Raw genomic sequence first — 21016 nt, forward strand, 5'->3', positions numbered from 1 at the left:
ACCCCAACCCATGGATATTGTATTTCTGTTCTTTTCCATCTATGTTAATCTCTAAAAAAAAAAACTAACTAAAATACTATTAATAAGATGATACACAAACTGATAGGCAGCCTCAGTCATACTCTCACATTATATCATGAAGAAGCTCATTCACAACAGAGATTTGAACTAATGTGAGACCATTAAAAACATTAACAGATTTTATTGAGTCAAAATGGCGATCTTTGTCAACTTTTTTGAAATCTTTCTTTAGAATAAGCTCCTTAAAATGTAGATGAATCCATACATAGCAATCTTTTAGAGGTATGTTGTGTACAGATTACAGAAGAAGTGATAAACATAACATTTTTAAAACCAAATAAAACCTTTTCACTTTTTTAGCTCTGTAGAGTCCAATCAAAATGTTATCAAAGAGCAGAATAACCTTTTAGTGTGAGATCTTCCCCAAAGCTTCAGAAAGCTTTTTTATTATACTTTATATGTGCATGTGAAATAAACTTGTTTGATGTGTCCATTTAGTTTTATAAGAAATATTTTCCATCTATTTTTTTTTTTAGATTAGTATACATGGCTCTTTATTTAGTTTTAGATCATCATTAAAGCTTATCTTAATTTATTTAGTATGTTCTTATCTTTGATTCAAAGACCTTTAGATTCACGCAAGATAGGTGCATTAGGATTTCTCATGATTTTGAAACATTTTCGTGTCGTTGGAGCACTTCCATCTAGTCAGATAAGTCAGCCAATCTCATTGAGTCAAGTAATTCATTCTTAATGCATTTATTTTATAGTTTAAGTTTTATTTTATAAATAAAGGTTTCTTTTTTGTATTATTATCTAATTGGTTCTCAACAAAAAAATATTTTGTTTATTCATTAGCTGACTCTAATTTATTGTCAATTATGTTGAAATTGTTAGATACAGGCAGATGTCCATTCAAGTTATAGCCCTGCCAGCAATGAAGCCTTGTGTTTGGAGATCATTGGTAACCTCTCCAGATGTTTGACTCAACATGTGGATGTCCGCTTAAATATATATCAGGTTAGTAGTGTCTTTAAATAAACAAATAGGCACTCTCTCTTTGCTTAGGAATTATACACAAATTTTTAAAATGGGAAATAGGAGATATCATTCTCATTATTGGTTGAGTTGTAAGCATTTCATTTTAGCTTTTCAATTAGCTGTTTATGCTTAATGGTATTGTTTTAATTTGTACAATTTTGTGTGTACTACAGCTTACAATTGTTTGCAATGATGGGCAATGGAAAATACTTTCTTATGTTTTTTTTTAACATTTTGTGAATTGTTGTTGCTCTGTCAGAGGAATTAAGATTTACCAATCTAGCTTTCTTCTTCTCTCTTTTAAAAAAAAGCAATCTTTATTGACCAAATAATTAAATAATGTTTCTCTTTTAAAATAAATTTTTCAAATTAATACTTTTTTTAACAAGTAAACAACAAAAAAATGTCCTTACTAATTTTGTTGATCAACTATTTTTTTTTTACTTCAAACTTGAAATATTCACTTTTAAGATTTATATCATAATTGACAATTTAGGGTCTGTGTGAAGTTCTGCTTAGGAATTCTGAGTTGATGAATCCAGTACTGGACTTGTTGTTTTTTCAGGTAAAATTAATGTCAGTGCATTTGTATAATATTTCTATCCTATGAAGCAATGAGAGACTTAACTGTTCCTCACAGAATGCTATGTAGGTTTGAAAGACAAAAAGAGAAGCTCTGCCAATAAAACTTGATATTTAACTAGCATGAACACAGAAAGTAAAATAAGAATATTTTTTGACTCAACTGAATCTCTTTATATTAATTAGCTTTTTTTTATAAACAATAATTATAAACAATATACATAAAAATCAACTAAAAACATTCTTGAGTGCATTTTAAAATGTATTATTCAGCTGAAGAAATATTATGAATTCAATGAAGATGTAAAGCCACCACTACGATTAGAACCCTGCATTATTACCCATGGAGACAAAGTTTATTTAGCAGAGCCTTTGGTGAGTTAAAGTATCACAAATCTTAGTATATAATAGCACTTATGTCTAAAGCCTTTATACATAATAATAAAAATATGCATTGCTATTGCGTATTAGTGAATATTCATGTTAACCTTAGCTAAAAAGAACCTTTTGGAACATTTTTAATTATACTTTTATTTAGTGAGTCTTAGGCAGTGCCCACTACTCCAATGGTATAAGTGTAACTGTCGCTTGCTGCTCTTAAAAACACAGCTTTGATCCAGTTAAAGCCATAATATAACATTCCTAGCATCCATCAGGATATTTAGACATTCCAGTAAGCAGACCATGTCCTACAAAGTAATTAGGTTTCTTTCATTGATGCAAAATTTCTTGTTTTGATGTTTTTGCAGTCATCATAAGGAAATTATTTTGAACAAAATGAAATAAAATTATTGCATTCTGTTGATTACAGGCCCATTTGGTTGGCTGTGCTCAACAATGCCTTAGAAAGTCTCAGGACATCCAGAGCCAAAAGAAGTCAACTGAAACTGAAGATGATGACCAAGATGGCTGTGAGGAGACATTCCAGAAACTTCAAAACTTGTTAGTTACTTTGACTAAGAGAGTTATTGAAGCAGAAATGGAAGATTTTGAATTGGTAAGTTGTGGTGGAATAGGCCTCTTCACTTAACAAAAATCAATGTTTATAAAGCAGGCTTCTTTACAGAATGTTTTCAGTAAAGGTGCCTTTGCTCCATAATGGGCATATAACCTTACAAATAACCATGTTCTGCTGGAGATCAATGTGGGCAGTAGGGAAGAAATACTTACCATTTGACTGCTGCACTTGGTCAGATATTTATCCCGCATGGGGGATGACCACATGCCAAAGGTGATCTTTCTTATGCGAGCTTAAAGGAGGACAGCTGTGCCCCCCCCCCACACACACACACACAAATTTGAGGCCTAAAGAAAAAGCCTTATTATAGAAGACTGGTGCAGAAGATGTCCCAAAAAAAAAAAAGACTTAAATAGACTCCTTACAGTTTTGTCTGCATCAGATGTGGGAAAATATGCAGGTAGCAACTGGATTTGCATACTCATGTGAAACACTGCACTCATTTTTAATCTTTGGAATCAAAGACATTGCCATTATAATAATGACTTGTTTATTGCTATCTGTAAGTTGGACAATTATCATTGCTGGAAAACTTGTTTCTTTTCTCCATCTCTGATGTTAAAATTCTGTTCTAGTCATTTACCATCCTGGACTATAATCAGGCCTGGATTATTTGGGCATATCATTTTGAAGACTCTTAAAGAGCATATGCTAATAGCAGATGAGCATTCCATGCATATTTTTTGTGAAATAGAGGTATTGAAATATCTAATCAAGGGGTAAAGGGTACAAAAAAAATGAGATATGACAATCTATCTACACAAAGTATGAAGAATGATCTTTGCTTTGAAATTTGTATTTTGATTGGGTACATCAAAAAAGTATAAGATGTAAAATAAAAATTGCCACATTATTTTCTTTCAATAAAACAATTTTTTTTTCTTTAGGATTGGATTGGATGATAAAAATGTTTAATTAAATTACATTGCAAACTATAGAAATATTTTAGCACAGTTTGAAGATCTGCAAAAATATTATAACCTACTCAAGAGTTTCATATTCAATATTAATGCTTTTTTTTTCCCTATAAACAGAATGTTACTTGTATAGATAACATTGTTGAACTGTAATAGAAATCACTTTTAGATCTACATTTACTATGAACAAATAATCTAGAAATGTAATCGTGACTTGCATTATTATAAGCAATAGTAATAATTAAATAGCATTGAATTATGTAGAGTAAGAAGATTTTCATTGGTTTTCTGAAAATAAATGGTCTAGAAATATGATATCCAATCACACATTTTCCGTTATCTACTAAAGGATATTGAACTTTAAAAAAAAATATAATTTATGTCTTTTTTTTAGGACAAGAGTGCTGATTTTTCACTAGCCACAGGTGTAGGTGTTAAAAATAATATCAATGCAATATTGCTTTTAGGACTTTATGAAGTTTTAATGGAATTTACCTTTGAAATGGGAAAATACAGGTGAGAGACTGTTCAGAAATAAGAAATGAAAATGATATTTCTACTTTTCTATTTTTATTTTAAAAAAAAATAGTATTCTAGTTTTGCAATCTTGTATTTAATGAGCTTGTCTGTGTAACAGCATTGAAAGTTGCAAGGAAGTGCTTCAGCTTTTCACCAAGCATGCTCAACTTAGTACAGTAGTGAAAGAAAAGTCTGCAGCATCTTCTGGCAAGAAAAACAAAACTTCCACAACCAAAACACCAAACAGTCTTATAGCTTTAAAAGCAGTGGAGAAGTTTCTCACTGTCATTATATGGTAAACTTTTACATTAGTTCTTATTTTATTTTTAGAATCTGATAATGATCAAGTACTATTAATCTGATAATGATCAACATTTCATGAAAAATAATTTTTAGAAGTCTCATTGAACTAGATCAAATATTGCTCCATTTCATAAGGGCACATTTTGATGTTTGCCAGTTGACATGAAAACTTCAGAAAAACATTTTGTTCATGCTTCTTGTGTTTACACTCTATATTGTCAATGACCTTATAATAGAACATTAATTAAATCTTCCTCCCAGTAGGCTTTGTTGTACACATGTACTTGAAACAATGAAATGCAAATTTTTTTTTTAATGAACAACTTTCCTTAAATATTTGAAATTCTACATCTGTAACATCATTGTTAATCACACTTATTCAAAATACATTATGTTATTACAGTGATGAGAGACCAGAACTGGAAGAAAATGGAATAGATCAGCTGATACAGAACAAAGATTTCCTGACCTATATATTAAGTATTGCTGTTCAAAAGCTAGGCCAAGTGGCAAGTAAGGGAACATGTGAGGGAGAAACTCAAAGCAAAGAAAAACTTTTAAAAGTGTGTTTTAATATTGGAAGGTGCGTTACTTTAACATTTGTTTTTTTAGAAACAGTGGTCCTTTTTTTTAAAAATTATATGTAGATGTTAATATTAATTTGACTAATGTCATTAAATAGTAAGACTTTTGCATTGCACAAATATGTTTGGATTTTTCAGACTACTTTACATCAGTTATATTGATAACCAACAAAAAGGAGATAGCACAGATCAAAAAGACAGAAAATTAAACAGCCAAATATTAGAAGGATTGAACTTGGTTATTGAAATGGCTTGTAAAAATGGGCAGAATGCAGTTCTTCAGTGTTTGTCCAGTTTAGGTGATTTAGTGTTGTTTTTTTACTTATTGATAAATAAAATAGAAATTACACTTGATTATGAATATTAAAAACAATGAAGCATTTTGTAATAATTTATGATCTATGTTATAATTTATAAGCTTTTGTTCAGTTCAGTTCATTGTGACATTTGTTTCCCTTTGTGTAGAGAAGGAAACAGAAATGAAAGGACGTTTAAGGACATCACAAAAAAATGAAAAGATTCACAATCACATTAAGAAGTTTCAGGTATTTAACATTAATGGTACAAATGTTATTCTTATGGTTTTAAGATAGATAAAATACTTGCTAATATTAGAGATAAGTCCATGGATGCTCAAAACATGCAAATTTATTAAAATTAAATTTTGAATATATATATATGAAAGTAATTTTTTTCACAATGCCTATATCAACTCACTCTGTCTGGTAAAATGTTTGTACTCATTATTTCTCCCACACCCAATCTCAGATCAAGTTGAAATTTCGCACAATTATTTCTAGTACCTGACAAACCAAGAATCAATAAAAAAAGAACCAATTAGTTGAATAACTATTGGTAATTATTTTGTTTGGTATTGAACAAGCGAAAGAAATCATACTTGACATGTGGTGGTATAAGTTGAATTAGTCCCCTTTGAGGAGGCTTGAACCCTGAGTGAACAAGTTGTTTCTTTTTAAATGCATTTAAAGAAGCGATCACAAAAAATTTCGCCCAGATACTCCTTTTTATCCTCCTTTTTTTACTGGTCCAGACAAGTGATGGGATCATAGTGCATTGAGAGAAATAAAGCAATAAAATTATGCTAAGCAAAAACAATTAGTACAAAGATTTCTAGATCTATTATAAATGTAATCACATGACTGATCGAAACTAATTGATACAATTGCACTTAATATAAGCTTTGTTGGTTGTTTTTTTAAAGTATTTTTTATGTATTCTTGTTTCATTGTGATATTGTAAAATGTATCAAAATTGAGTTCAGAGTTCAGGCTTAGGGTCTAGAAAGAATGAAAGTTACTGAAAATATAAAAGCAATTTTTTATCACAGAAAAAAACAGAGTAAGCGTGTAAGCAGTAAGAGTACTAAACATAATAAACAGAATTAACTTAGAAGTGAAAGATTTAGGAGGAGATATAACCGATACCACAAATCTTCATACAGTAATATGGCATGTATTGTTAAAACAACTTTTAACTGCTTTAATTTCATTTAATATATTCAGTTATTTTACCATTACATTTCTTTTCAACATTTAGAGATTGGTGGTCACTATTTTAAATGAAAATAAAGACTCACAGAATCTGAAGGAGGTCTTCACATTATTCTCTATCATTGCTCATTTAGTTCATCATCTGCCAAGTCATGGGGAGGAATACCAACAGACATTTAACTGGCTTCAAAAAGTTGCTATTGAGCACCCCATAGGTTAGTATATGATTATATTGTGTCAGTTACTGAATACCTGACTGGTTAATACTTGACTGTATATTATCCTTCCTATTATATAGCTGGTAATTACCAGCTTGTAGATTAAAATCAAAGTCTTAATGTAACTTTTTTGTGTGTGTTCCTATTTAGATGATGCAGCTACCTGTCGTCATTCAATTTCTTTAATGTTGCAACTCTCCAAACAGACTAAGTCTTTACCACAAATATTGTTAAGTCTTTGTCAAGATATTCACAGTCAATTAGGGGATATTGATCAGGTGAGTTACTGTTATTTCACACAATCCTTAAATAATCTCCTATAGATATATCTACAAATAATTTTTATTTACTTTATTGCTTATTAGGTATGTCAAGAAACCCAATACTTTTCAATTTCTTTTTTTCTTTGCTAATAGAATCCTTAGCCAAAATCTTTTTTGTTTTAGTCCTTTTTTTTCCAGTTAGTTCTTTTTTTTAGTCCAAGTTGTTTTAATATTTGAATAATTTAACTTTTTAGAATTGAGCTCCTGTGGTAATTTATACAAGGACTTTGTTTTTAAGGATTGTGAAGTTGAACAGAATACTCATTTCGCAGTAACTAAAGCCAACATTTGTCCCATCTCTGGCATACTGACTTTGACCTTGACATATCTGGAAGCTGATTTAGATGACATTGACAGTGTTATTAAATGTCACAAGGCAAATATGTTGGCTGCTAACACCTGTGTAGAGGAAGGTAAAATAAACTGATTTTTAAAACATTAGCCTGTAGATATATTTTTTTTTTAAATTATAATCTTGATTGTTAATTAATATTATCTTTTTAATCGTTCAAATGCTAAGGCCTATAGGCTTGTGAAACACAGGTTGGAATTCACAAATCGAAGTCAATGACTTACTAGAATGCAACAAAAAAAAAAAAAGATTTAACACTTTTTACTGACCAAAAAAAATTTCATAAAGGTATATTATTAAATTGATTGTTAATAAATAGATAAAAGACATACATATATGTCAAGTTCATGTTTTCATAGCCCGCATCATGTATCTAAGTAAATGTGTTCATAATATCCTGTCATTATTTCTGTGTGGGCTTATTACTTCCGTACCAAATGAGTCTCTAAATAAATTTTTTTTTAAATGCAGAAACAGCAACCCAAGTTGAAACATTGGACAGATCTATCTGCATTAGACTTGGGCTGTTAATCAACAGTTTCATTGAGCTTACACACTCTGCAGTGACTACCAGCCCATGTATACATGCCATGTTAAAGACTGTGACAAAACTCTTCAATGTTCTCACTTCACTTACCAAACATGTAAGTCATTGAGGCGAGCATGAATTTTTTCTGCATGTTTTCAGAACTTACTGTCATACACACACACACATTTAAGATCTTATAACATACAGCATGTTCATTTATGGAATTTTATTTTATTTTTAAAAAATTGTTCTTTTATTTGAATAAACAAGATTAGCCTCACACCATGTTTTGTGATCTCATTATAAGCAACTATGCACAAGTTTGATTGGTAAAATGTATGAAATATCGACATATCAAAGATACTTTTGTTTTTTTAAGTTATGATGATATATCTCTTAAATATATCAGTGCATAAAGACTCATTATTTATTTCTTGCCAGTATATTAGCTTGTATACCAACAAAGCCGGCCATCTTGGTAGTAGGTTTGAAAAATTAGTTCAACTTGTGAGTCAGCAACTTACACCCCAGACTTACAACATGATCATCTATGTCCAGGTGAGTCACTTAAATACTGACCATATGGCCACAAGATAGAACACTTGGCACATGCACTTCAGTCAAACTTAACATTAATAGTAAGACTTCAATTTGTAGTTTAATTTTTGTGTCTATAATTCAATGTGGTGAATGACATAGAACTTTTTTGAGCTTGACAAAAATCCAAAGACAAACAGTTGTATACAAATTTTACAGTAAAAAGTTATTGATGTTCAATATGTTATGTTCAAAATCTCAGTGGAAATAGACAGCTTTTTTGCCTAGAAGAAAATTAGTGCAAAAATTTGTGTTTATTTTGGGAAATATTTTTTAGCATTTCACTTTTATCAAGAGCCATAAACAAGTCCTTCTTTATCAGAAATATCCAAATTAAAATAGATTTCTTAGTAGTAGATATTCATGTAATATTTTTTAGATATAATAAATTAATTCATTTATGGTATATGAGGACCAGTTTTGTTATTCATGTGGGCCGTTTGGCACTGACACTGACTGTACTAGCAGTGCATGTGGCTTACAATGCCTCTTAATCAGGCTGCATTCTAAGTAAGGGAAAGATAGGGGATAAATAAGATAAGTGCTTCAGCAGCTCCTTTTCTGTTTCATCTCTGCTACAGGGGATCAGTTGTTTTTTTTAACTGAGTCATGGGCCAGATAGCTGCAGTATTTTTAATTAAGGGCTACATGTCAGAAACTGTATAAACTTGTGTAATATTGCAGATTATTAGACTCACTTCACTAATTCTCCTATCAGGAAGGTGATTTAAAAAAATACTAAATTTGAACCTGTTATAACTTATAATGCACTTCATGTCAAAACAACCTGCAATCAATTTTCTCAAATGTTTGTTTTAATGTAAAAAATGCAAAATAATACTTTTTTTTAAATCACTGCCTTGCAATTGTAAATATGTGTGAATACTGAGCTAGCTGAATATCTTCTTTTAATGTAGGTTGAAAAAATTAACTTTTGATAGAAACAAATTGATTTTTTTCCAAGTATAAAATGGCTGTATGAAGGCGTGTGTTAATGTCCAGACAAAAAAGCTCTGGTCAAAATAAATAAAAATTTTCAGTGAAGTGTAGCACATGTATTTTCTACAACTAATGGATACAATTACAAATATTTTTTTTTTAAATGCTTACATAAGGGGTGTCCCTGCCTGTTTAATGGTTGAACAAAAAAACAACAAAGGGCTATAGAAATCCATTCCTGAAAGTGTGTGAATTATAATGTGAATTTTGAAGGATGAAATAAAAACCTTGATATTATCTAGTTTTAAATCATGTTGAAAACTGCTTTGGAAAATGTTCGCTTTTGCCAACTTATATATTGTTTTTTGGACATTACATTATTATACTCTATGTTATTTTCCTAATTTAACTGTTGTTTGAAGTCATAGATATTTTCTAATATCATGTGAAAATTTACGTACTTGCTTTCTTTTCTAAAACACTTTTTTTGTGTGTTTTATTTGTATGGAACATAAGCTTTCATTTATATGTACATTGCTACAAAAAATATAATTAATTTGTATGTTACAGCTTTTAGAATCAGATGTCTCTGAAGAGAGTGAGAAAAAGGAAAGAAAAAAAATACAACACATCAGAAAGGAATAGTTAAGTGACTTGTTACTCATTTAAAATTGTTGCATTAGTGAAATCCCCTATGAAAACATTTCTAAATTAACGTTGGTTTGTAGTTGTAAGATGATAGTGTTCTTGTTCTCAAATCTTGAGTTTGTAATTCTTTGAACACAAATTTTGTTTTATCTATTAGATAAAAGCCATGAAACAAGGGAAAATGGTACCCAGTCTCATTTGCACTATAGAGCTACTGGAAAAATTCTTAATTCAACTGAGCAAAAAGTCCAAGGTATAGTTCTTAAAGAAATATCTTTATAATCTACATCTTGTATTGTCTCCAACTTTTGAGTTTAATCAAATCATTAGATCTACCTATACACTTAGATTACCACAGTAATTCATTGTTTATAAAGAATTAGCTTATAGCTAATACATCAAAACATAAACATTCATATTGCACCTATGTTTGTACCTTGTTTTTTACTACTATGCTTTTGCAAAAGAATCAGAGAATTACATTTCTTATATTGTCAGGTCAATTTAGCAGAGAATTTTAAAAGATCAACATCTCAAGATTTTTGCATCAATACAGAAACTGTGCATACAGCAGTTGAGCAGGGAATTTCTGATGACAGTGAAACTGAGGAAAATAATTCTAAAGAGCCAGAAGAAAATGAAGTTCAGGTCAGTTCTTGTTTGAAGTAGTTTGGAAATAGCCCTGTAAAATAATTTTTTTACTCCCTTGAATATTTTATTGTGGTTTACTTCATATTTGGTTGGGGAAAAGTAAAGGCAGTTGGTGGTTACGCTGGCCATGACACCCTCGTTAACCACAGGCCGAAGAAACAGATGACCATTACATCATCTGCCCTATAGACCACAGGGTCTGAAAGGGGAACTTTACTTTTTTTTTGTACTTCCTATTTGCAATGTATTTCTTTGCACTATTCACTTCTCTTTGAGAAAGACAAGTCTGAATCAAAATGATCTAAATTATTTAGCCTTAGTGTATTAAATGTTTAAACTAAAAACATAAACATTCATATTACTTTTGTTGTTAGGACTTGCACCTAAGTTTTAGACTGAGCAAGTACCTTAAAACAGTGCCTTTATAAACTAATCCTGTGACATTAAATGTTGACAGGAGTCAAATGAGGATGATGATGATGATGAAGAAAACAAGAGACCAGTTGAAGAAGAGAAAAGTGAACATCAACCACCACAGAAAAAGAAAAAGACAACCAGAAACATTTAGCTATAGCTCATTTTTTTTTTTACTCTCTTCTGACTTTATTGTTGGTAAATAAATCAAATATCAAAATATATAAAAATATCAAAATTTGTGTTCAGTAAACATTATTTAATATTACATAGAGACACCTTCCAGAGATGTAATCAATGTTTGCCTACATTTGTATTTCCTTTGCTAACTTTAAAAGTGATGTATGGAGACATAACATGATTTTGTCAGCTTTGTTTATTCCATCATTTTAGTTGAACATTTGGAGTAATGGAAGTGTTGGTTTAAATACTCTCAGTTTGGATCCTGTACATGACATTGACTTCACAGCAATTGGTGGTAAAGGTTTTTTCTGTAAACTGAAAAAGACAAAAGACTCAACCCTATTTACATGAATGTTGTTTTTTTTTTCTTACTAGACAACAAACTCACAGCAGTTCTATCTGAAAAGTCAGATAGAACCTTGACCTACTTACTTGAGATATTTTCTTTGTTGTACAACAACTTTAGCTTTGCTTTTATCCAGTTCTTGTTGTTTCTTATTGCATTCAATGTCTTTTTGTTCTAAATCATAAATATTCATGTTGATCTCAGCTGTAAGTGCCTAGCATAAAAAGTTTTGCTTAATTAAATTTTACTGATTTAATCAAAAACTGTATCAATTCTTAGTTATCTTAAAAGCTTTATTATAAATAACTGACAGTTAAATGAAATGACAAAACTAATGCACAAGTATGATTTTGTAAAGATTTGAAATTCTTATTGTATTTGATTATGTCAGAATTTTTGAGTTAGAAAAATATATTCTTTATCGTGGCTAAATAAAAAAAATAGTATAAGCATCATTGAAATCTACTATAATTTTTCACAAATTTTTTTTCTAATTTCGGCCCTGTTCATAAAAATCTTATTAAATTTATAAAACTTTTATGAAATGCAGCTTTCTTCACAAACAGAAATTAAGGATTTTTTTTTGTAAAACTAAGCATTTTCTCTGCACTTTATGAACCTTTGAATTTCCTCTAACTAATAACTCTTTAAAAACAAATGATTACTTGGAAGTTTGATTTTGAATTTGGGATAAAATAACCAATTATCAATACAGAATTGACCTGCTAATAACAGAATCTCTAGAGCGAAGTGAGGCTAATTAGTAGTATTTTCCTAAATAAATGTATATTATGATTATTTATAAGTCTCAGCCAACCATTTTGCTGGGAATGTGTCTTCCCAATTCTGAAAAAAAAAAGTCTGATTTTGTAAGTTTTCTAGTCCTTCCACTTTGAAGCTAATCCAATCAATGGTATTTTATAGATCCATAGCTCTTTGCAACATCATGTATGTATTTTTTTTTATGGCCTCACTATATTTAAAGTATAGAAATCTAGGAATGACTTACTTGCATTTGCTTACGTTGTTTTCTAATTATGGCTTTAGCCAGGGACATTTCAGCAGTCAGATTAGGATCTAAACGGCGCTCTAAAAGGGCTCGAAGCTCAAAAAAGCAAAGATCTTTTTTATGGATCATTTGTTCCTTCTCAACAACTTCAGTAGTTTTGTTAATGAGCCTTTAAGTGAGTCTGTTGATTTTGACATGAAGTTCATACTTGGATGGATCTGCAGCCTGGTCATAAAAAGTGGAAAGAAACTTTACATTTGACTATGATTTAAATGTCTTACTTGAATGTCATTTCTGGCGAGCTTTTTTTTTTTACACTTTATAAAGATTTTTTTTTCTCTAACTGAATGAAAGTTAAGGATATATTTTATTGTCTTTGCTCTATTAAATGACTAATCTGCTCACCAGCAGTGCTCTCCATCTGTGAACTATTGGTTCCTTAGTGGCCACTAGAGCAACATTTCTAGCTTTTTCTAGTTCTAATAACTTGGCAGTTTTGGAAAGCTCTTGTCTGTTGACAAGTTGGGAAAATAAAAAGTCTTAAGTCATCTGAGTTTTTGTAAGGAAATAAAATAAAATTCAACCTTTTAGCTACAGTGCATATTAATTTTTTTTTTGTTTAAAAAAAACAAAAACAGTATAGTTCTTAAAGTCAAGATTTAGAGTATGTTTTTGTGAAAAAAAAAATTTATTTAAAATTATTTACCTCAATGTAGTGATTGTGAATTCACACATCTCATGATTCTTCAGTTTTCTTCTCAAATTTTTTATTTCAAGTTTAAGCATATAAGAATCATTGTTCATATTAAGGTAGCCAGAGGCAGATGTCTTCATGACTTTTTCAATCCTATCAATTTTTCTTTTGAATAAACCAACATGAATGTTTGATTCTATTAGTCGGGCTCCAAAGAGATCTCTCTTTCTTCTCAGCTGAAAATTAAAGTCACAGTCTTCTGTTTCACTTATTCTATGAACAGGCAGGTTACACAATTATTGTTTTTAAAACAGTAATTTTGAATAAGTTTTGATACATAGATATGTACTGTAAGTTCGATAATGGACAAAATTGAGGATTCTACTAAAAAAATTGTAATGGCATTGTATCTTGAATACATTTTAATTGGTTGAAATTATACTTCTTAATGTATTGTAAATATGTAAAAGTTGAATATATTGGCAAAATGCAATGTTGGAAAGTATTTTTTTTTTCTCATAACTAAGTAAACATCCTTTTACTAATAACCATATTATAAACAAGTTTTTTACCATCAATTTTGAACTACATCTATAGAATAATTTGTTTCACATTATTGTACCTTTAGAGGTATAAAATATATATTTAAAAAAAGTAACTATATTAGGTCATTGCAGTTACTGTGTTAATTCTAAGCAACATGATTTATAAATTGCAATTATAATAAAATTACCATGTCAATGTAACACCTATATTCCTTTATAGTGGCCAGAGCTTTTCGTAATTGAGAAATCATAATTCTTACTTCTTCTGTCATAACCAATATTTTGGATTTTTTATCTTCCATAAGAGCTTTCAATTTATTACTTTCAGATTTCCTACATTAATTGGGTTAACCTTACTTTGAATGAAAAAAATATATGAAAGTGTTAAAAAATCAATGATAATCACTGTTCATGAACCAGAAGTAAGTCCTAATCATTCTTCATTGTATTACTCAGGGTCTGTTCCATCACATCCAGTCAATAAAGGAATAATATCTATGATGTCAGACAACAATAAAGACCCATTTCTGTAGAAGAAGATCTCACTACCATGAACACTCTAGGGCTAGGGTGAGTTGTGATAAAGACCTAAACAAACATTGCAAGGAGATGCTTAGTGTTAGGGTTGTGTTTTTACATATTAATGATCTCTTGGGGTTAGGCCTAGGCCCCCTGAAAGATGAGTTCACACAATATCAGGATAGCTCTAAACGGTAAACTTAAAAAAATATTAAATGCAATAATTTACAATAATGAGGATTAAATAGCAAAGTCATTTTAAAAAATGTTATACAAGCCATTAACTATGGTTGAGAGTTTGCACTCATGCATAAATCTATTTCAAATTAAGAACCATGCATATGTCAGCGTTAAGTGTGTGTTGACGTAGTATTATAATATTACACATAAGACTGGTTACTATTAATGTGAATGTCATGGAATGCTGGTTTAGTGCTTCCTGGAGTCACACATGACAAATATAGATATGACAGACTGACTTAAATCCACTTTGGCAGACAAAATATAAAGTTTATTTGATGACAATAATTATACTCCACTCCTTGATATCACATTCACCAGATCCAGAAAAAAAACACTTCATGATGAATTTATGTCTAGTATTAGAATGTAGTGAGACAAGGACCTCCGTCTGGTGTAGTGCAATCCAGACCTCCGTCAAAAAGCACCTGGGGGGGGGGGGGGGGGGGGGAGGTCCACTATTATTCACTTAGTGAAATGCAAGTGGAAAGGCAGTGGGGTAATTTGTGACTCCCTTGTTTTGTTTTGGAAGTTCCTTTAGAAATAAAGATTATTACGTTCGAGCCCAAACCTCCCACAGGAGTTGGAGGATGGCAGCGGGATGAGTTCAAACTTGTAATCATCATGATGACAGTCCACATCAACAAATAGCATCCATAGGTTTTTTGAATATTTTGAAAATGCTGCTAAGGAAAAGATTATTTTGTATTAGCAACTAATTATCACTAGCAGTATTATTTAGGACACCTAAAAACCCCAGGATGGTCTGCCTAGTCGTGTGGTTTGCACGCTGGACTGTCGTTCAGATTTATTGATGATCCTGGGTTCAAACCCTACCCGCTCCCATTCCCCATTGTCCTGCAGGAGGTTTGGACTAGGAAGTAATTATCTTCAACTCTGAAAATATTTTACTTGTCATTATTTTATTATAATCTTGTTGAATATAATGAATACTTTTGACAATGGTAATAATCTGACAGCACAGAAATAACAATTGGAATCTTGTAATTGTCTCCAATGACCAAGTAGATTTTTTACTACTACTTCAAAGACTTGAAAATATTTGATAGATTTTGATGAAATGAACATGGGAATCATTGGATTACGACCAGAGGGATTTTTTTTCAAATAGTGACCTTGATCATTGGGATTGAGCTGAAATTAATTTCTTTTTTTATTTCCCCAGGGACATGATGCCAGTAAAATGAGAAAATAGAGTGGAAGAGAGTCCAAAGTTTGTTTTGCTCCCTATTCAATAGAGAACAAAGTTAAGATTAGCGATGGAGATAAAAGGAATCTCTAAAACAATAATTCTTATCAAAATCCAACAATCTCTATTCAAAATATTAATCTAAGCAGTAACATGACAACTAGTAAGTGGCTTCTTTTTTTTTATGTACAATTTAAGAGATATTTCAATAAATGATTTTAATAAAACTCCATTAAGCTTTTTAAAGTAAGTATGGCAGGATCACTATGGAACAACCAGTTAACTCTCACCCTAAGATCAATGTTAGTCAACAGTCACAAAGAGGAGTGGTTCTGCCAATGGGCATCAGGAAACACAGGCAGAGCCATGTACAAAGAAATGACCATTCCAAACTAACTGAACAATATTAACTTCCTCCCCTGCAAAGAGCAATCTACAACCTTCCAACTAAGAACAGGACAAACACCTCTGTTAAATTACCATCTTAACAAGATAAATCCCACTCCCCTACCTCTTTGTAGCCACTGCACCCACCCTTATGAAACTGTAAAACACATCCTCTTTGAATGCCCCTTCCTAATCCACCTTAGGCAGACCCTACTACCATTTCAAACCAACACCCTGTATGGCAGTGCTGAACAACTGAAGACAACAAAGCACTATTTTTCTTGGCACAGTCTGCAAAAGAGCTCTGAGCTCAGCAGCAAAAAGCTGGCTAGAAAGAAGAAGTAATATTATAAATAAAAGTTCATTTAAGGAAAATGTACTAATCTGATGTAAGTTTATTTATAATGTTATAGTTTGAACCAAAGAGTGAAGCTCACGTGAGGACAGTTTTCAACACTAGAGTTACAGTACTAGTCCTCGGTGGAATCAAGGAGTCATTAAAGAATCTTTCTGGAAGATCAAATCAATACAAGCACTGAACAGCAGGTGAAACCTTTGACATCTGATAACTACCATGTCAATAGCAAGTTATTTTTATTAAAGACTTCTTTAGTTATCCAAAACATTGATGCTTCTTTGAACCACTTTCTGGGTAAACAAAACTACATAAATAATTAGACTTTACATTTCTTATGTGTCAAAGTGCTCTATGCATTACTTTACCTTTACCTATCCCTTAGTCTATTGGACCATTGGGACACCATGCAAGACTCATCGACCATTTTTCTCCATTCCGCTCTGTCTTTTGCCTTAGAACCTCTTTCAATGGCAGGCCTGTTCATTCTTTTATGTTATCCTCCCATCAATTTCTCTGTCTGCCTCTTCTTCTTTTTCCTGGTACTGTTCCCTGAAGGAAGTTCTTTGTGAGCCCTGAAGATCTTGTAATATGGCCATAGATTTTAAGCTTGCATTTTCTTACGATAGTTAGCAGGTCATCATGGGGTCCAATCACTGCAGTAACCCTGTCTTTAATCTCTTGGTTTGTGATGCGGTCTCTGAATGTAATACCTAGGATTCTTCTGTTGTAATACCTAGGATTCTTCTGTAGCATCTCAATTCCATTGTCTTTCCATATTATTTTAAGTTTTGAAAGGGCTGCTGTGGACTGTCAGTAGTTTAGGTTTCGTTCCCTCATCTGAGACAATAGCTCCTAGGTATTTGAAGTGGGCCAAAATGCTCTTTAGAATTTAATAAAGACAAGCTACAGGTTTAATTATTGTTAACTGCATTTGTCGACTGGTTGTCAGTAAAACCAAGACTTGGTAGAATTTAAGATTCTATATATATTGTTACATGGTGCAGCTTTAGTGAAATCCAGCTAGTCTGTAGATCTGGCATGTCACACATTGTCCACATATTTTTGTAATTATATATACTTCTATATATATATGGTATATTTCTCTTCTTATAAGATTTCTAGAGCTTGATATATTCAGTTGTGTCCAAACTAGTTTAGCATGAATTCCCCTATCACTAAGACTTTAAACACATTATCTTTTATTTGTCAGCTGAATCCCTTCATTATCTCATTAACAATTGTTCTGATCAAGATGCAGACCAAGTTCTCTAAATTAGATCAGCTTATAGACTAATGAAATAATCTCCTATGAGTTACAGGCAAAACTTAAAGTCTACATCAAATTTTTTTTCTTTTGGATAATATTACAGACAGGAATGGAAAATATGGCCAATAGATCTTGTGTGGTGCCCCAATGGTCAAACAACTAAGGGATAGGTGAATATGATAATACATAATAGGTTAGCTAAAACTTACAGGTTAATTCAGGAAATTAAGTTAACTTTCTAATTATTTTTTTTTTTTACTAAAACTTTCTTTTTAAGTGCTAATTTGATTAAACTATATAAAAAAATAGCTTTCAGTTCCAGTGTCTACACTAATCTTCTTTGTCTAGGTCATTTAATTGTAAATGTTTTTCAGATAATGATGCAGAGAATTTCCTGGTGATCAAGAATTAGGAGCTGCACACAGTTTAATGAAACTATATTTTAGGAACAGATAGAAAACAAAGAACTGCAGCAAAGATGGCCTGTTTTTATTCTTCTTCATGGCAAGTAGATTTTTTAAAGCATTATGATATAGTTTCCCTTTCAGACCTTGTGGTCCAAAGGGCAAATGATATAAAGTTATCTCTGTTTCTGTGGCCTACGGTTATGGTATAGCTATTTTAAATAGAACTTTCTATCTTTGAATGAATGCATAATAAAAAAAAATAGGCAACATAAGAAATTAGATAGAGCCGCATCTGTGCTTTACATTCTGACTCTGTTCTGGGCTATTCCCCATCCATTTCCATCCTGCCAACTTTCCTTCTTGGTCTGCAGGTTTGATCTATGTTTGTGTCACAGATTCCTTATTATATTTATAATAATAACTCTATAGAATCTACCTTAGTTCTCGATACGTCTAGTTGTCCCTGGTTCAGTTCTAGTTAACGAAATAAAACAATGAAAGCACTAGATCAAACACATAAACTTTAATCAGCTTTACTGCATATCACACATGCTGGTCTCTGTCTAACAACCAACACACTTACGGTCATTCACGCAGATTGTAAAAATAGATTATACATACATACACACATTCATCAGTGACAGTTTGCATGGGTCTACCAGACTTTCTCTTCCTCTCTGGGTTCCAGTCCAGTCTTGCAATGTTGTCTGCTTGTTCTTCACATTGTGTGCCCAATGCATCCCCATGTGCCTCATTTGATTTCTTGTTCTATCTCTGTTTACCTTTTTGTTTCCCATAGGCTGTAGTTTGATATTTTGGCTCAATGAATAAGGTTTATACCGTAATAATTTCAGTATTCTTCTCAAAAAGTTGGCTGATTGTTATCACAGATAATCCCAAACTAACTTATTTTATCATCAATATCATCAGCCAGGTGCTCCTGTGTATATGAAGACTGCTCCAAGTTAGCCACCCTTCCAAATCAGTCCATATTCTTGGCCCCAATATGTGTACTCCTCAAAAGTTTTATATGAAATAATTTGTTTTTAAAACAAAGCTAGACATTAAATTTCAGTTGTGATTGATTTCAGCCCACCGACACAAGGGACATACTTTTAGACTTAGATCCTCCCCCTCTGGCACATTGGGTAGCAAGCTGTCTCCAAAAAGATGTGTCATTGGCAGAAGCCTCTTCCCTCATACTTATTCTTATACTATTCTTGGCCCCAATATGTGTACTCCTCAAAAGTTTTATATGAAATAATTTGTTTTTAAAACAAAGCTAGACATTAAATTTCAGTTGTGATTGATTTCAGCCCACCGACACAAGGGACATACTTTTAGACTTAGATCCTCCCCCTCTGGCACATTGGGTAGCAAGCTGTCTCCAAAAAGATGTGTCATTGGCAGAAGCCTCTTCCCTCATACTTATTCTTATACTATTCTTGGCCCCAATATGTGTACTCCTCAAAAGTTTTATATGAAATAATTTGTTTTTAAAACAAAGCTAGACATTAAATTTCAGTTGTGATTGATTTCAGCCCACCGACACAAGGGACATACTTTTAGACTTAGATCCTCCCCCTCTGGCACATTGGGTAGCAAGCTGTCTCCAAAAAGATGTGTCATTGGCAGAAGCCTCTTCCCTCATACTTATTCTTATACTATTCTTGGCCCCAATATGTGTACTCCTCAAAAGTTTTATATGAAATAATTTGTTTTTAAAACAAAGCTAGACATTAAATTTCAGTTGTGATTGATTTCAGCCCACCGACACAAGGGACATACTTTTAGACTTAGATCCTCCCCCTCTGGCACATTGGGTAGCAAGCTGTCTCCAAAAAGATGTGTCATTGGCAGAAGCCTCTTCCCTCATACTTATAGAAATATAAAAATATGCTGACTTCTAGAAAAGAGAAAAATGGAAAGACAAACTAAACTTTGTCAATGTATTTAAAAAAAACAATGTTGAACCAGCTAATAGTTTATGATGTGAAATGTCATCAGCCAGCCACCTTGGCATCAGTACCAAGATTGACTGCTATCCAAAAAACTGCCAAACCAAATGTTAGGCACTATCATCTTTGTCTTGTAGATGACATTCAAAGAGGATGCAGTTTAAAGTTTCATAAGGGTAGCTGACAAAACATTAATGGAGAAGTGGACTCAAGATATGGATACCATCATTTATATTTATTTAACTTCTGCATTATACTTTTTATATTTTGCATTTTAAAATGTAATTTTTATTTGCAATGCAATTTATCCTAACCCTATCACCTTTTTTTTTTTTTTTTAGACAAAGGAATGTACATGCTGCTGATATAGAACAAGTTTCTGACTGCTTCCAGATCAGTGTTCTTAGTTCCGCTAATGATCTACTATTGCACGATAAATAAGCAAAGTCCTGAAAAGCCTGCAGAATCTGGGAGCACACTTTAGTTAATAAGCAGGGTGTCATATGGCCTGCACAATGATCAACAGTTAGCAGTAAAGACATCCTTCAATGAAGCAGCCCTATTTACGCCAAGATAACAATGTCTTTTTTAGTACTGTATTGTATATTATTTTACACCTTAATTGGTCAGTGTAAAAAAAAAACTAAGTGAAATATTTTTAGAGCTATAGCGAGTATAATTTGTTTTTTTTTAAATCCAATGTAGATAGTTTTTTTTTAATGGGAT

At 31.7% G+C, this 21016-nt stretch overlaps 1 protein-coding gene and 1 pseudogene across 1 annotated transcript; one reads left to right on the forward strand and one right to left on the reverse strand.

Annotated features, from left to right (window-relative positions):
• The window catches only part of LOC129923312 (Fanconi anemia group I protein-like), a 30688-nt pseudogene extending 14270 nt beyond the window's left edge, over nucleotides 1-16418 (forward strand).
• LOC129923270 (cilia- and flagella-associated protein 58-like) lies at nucleotides 12706-14249 on the reverse strand. Its single transcript, XM_056013537.1, has 4 exons — nucleotides 14133-14249; nucleotides 13412-13635; nucleotides 13111-13216; nucleotides 12706-12930 (listed from the first exon to the last, which is right to left on the reverse strand). Exons 1-4 carry the CDS (start codon nucleotides 14244-14246, stop codon nucleotides 12877-12879), a joined length of 498 nt encoding a protein of 165 aa, XP_055869512.1. The 5' UTR covers nucleotides 14247-14249; the 3' UTR covers nucleotides 12706-12876.
• Nucleotides 16419-21016: the final 4598 nt, after the last annotated feature.

Source organism: Biomphalaria glabrata, chromosome 16 (assembly GCF_947242115.1).
Source record: "Biomphalaria glabrata chromosome 16, xgBioGlab47.1, whole genome shotgun sequence".
NCBI lineage: Eukaryota > Metazoa > Mollusca > Gastropoda > Planorbidae > Biomphalaria > Biomphalaria glabrata.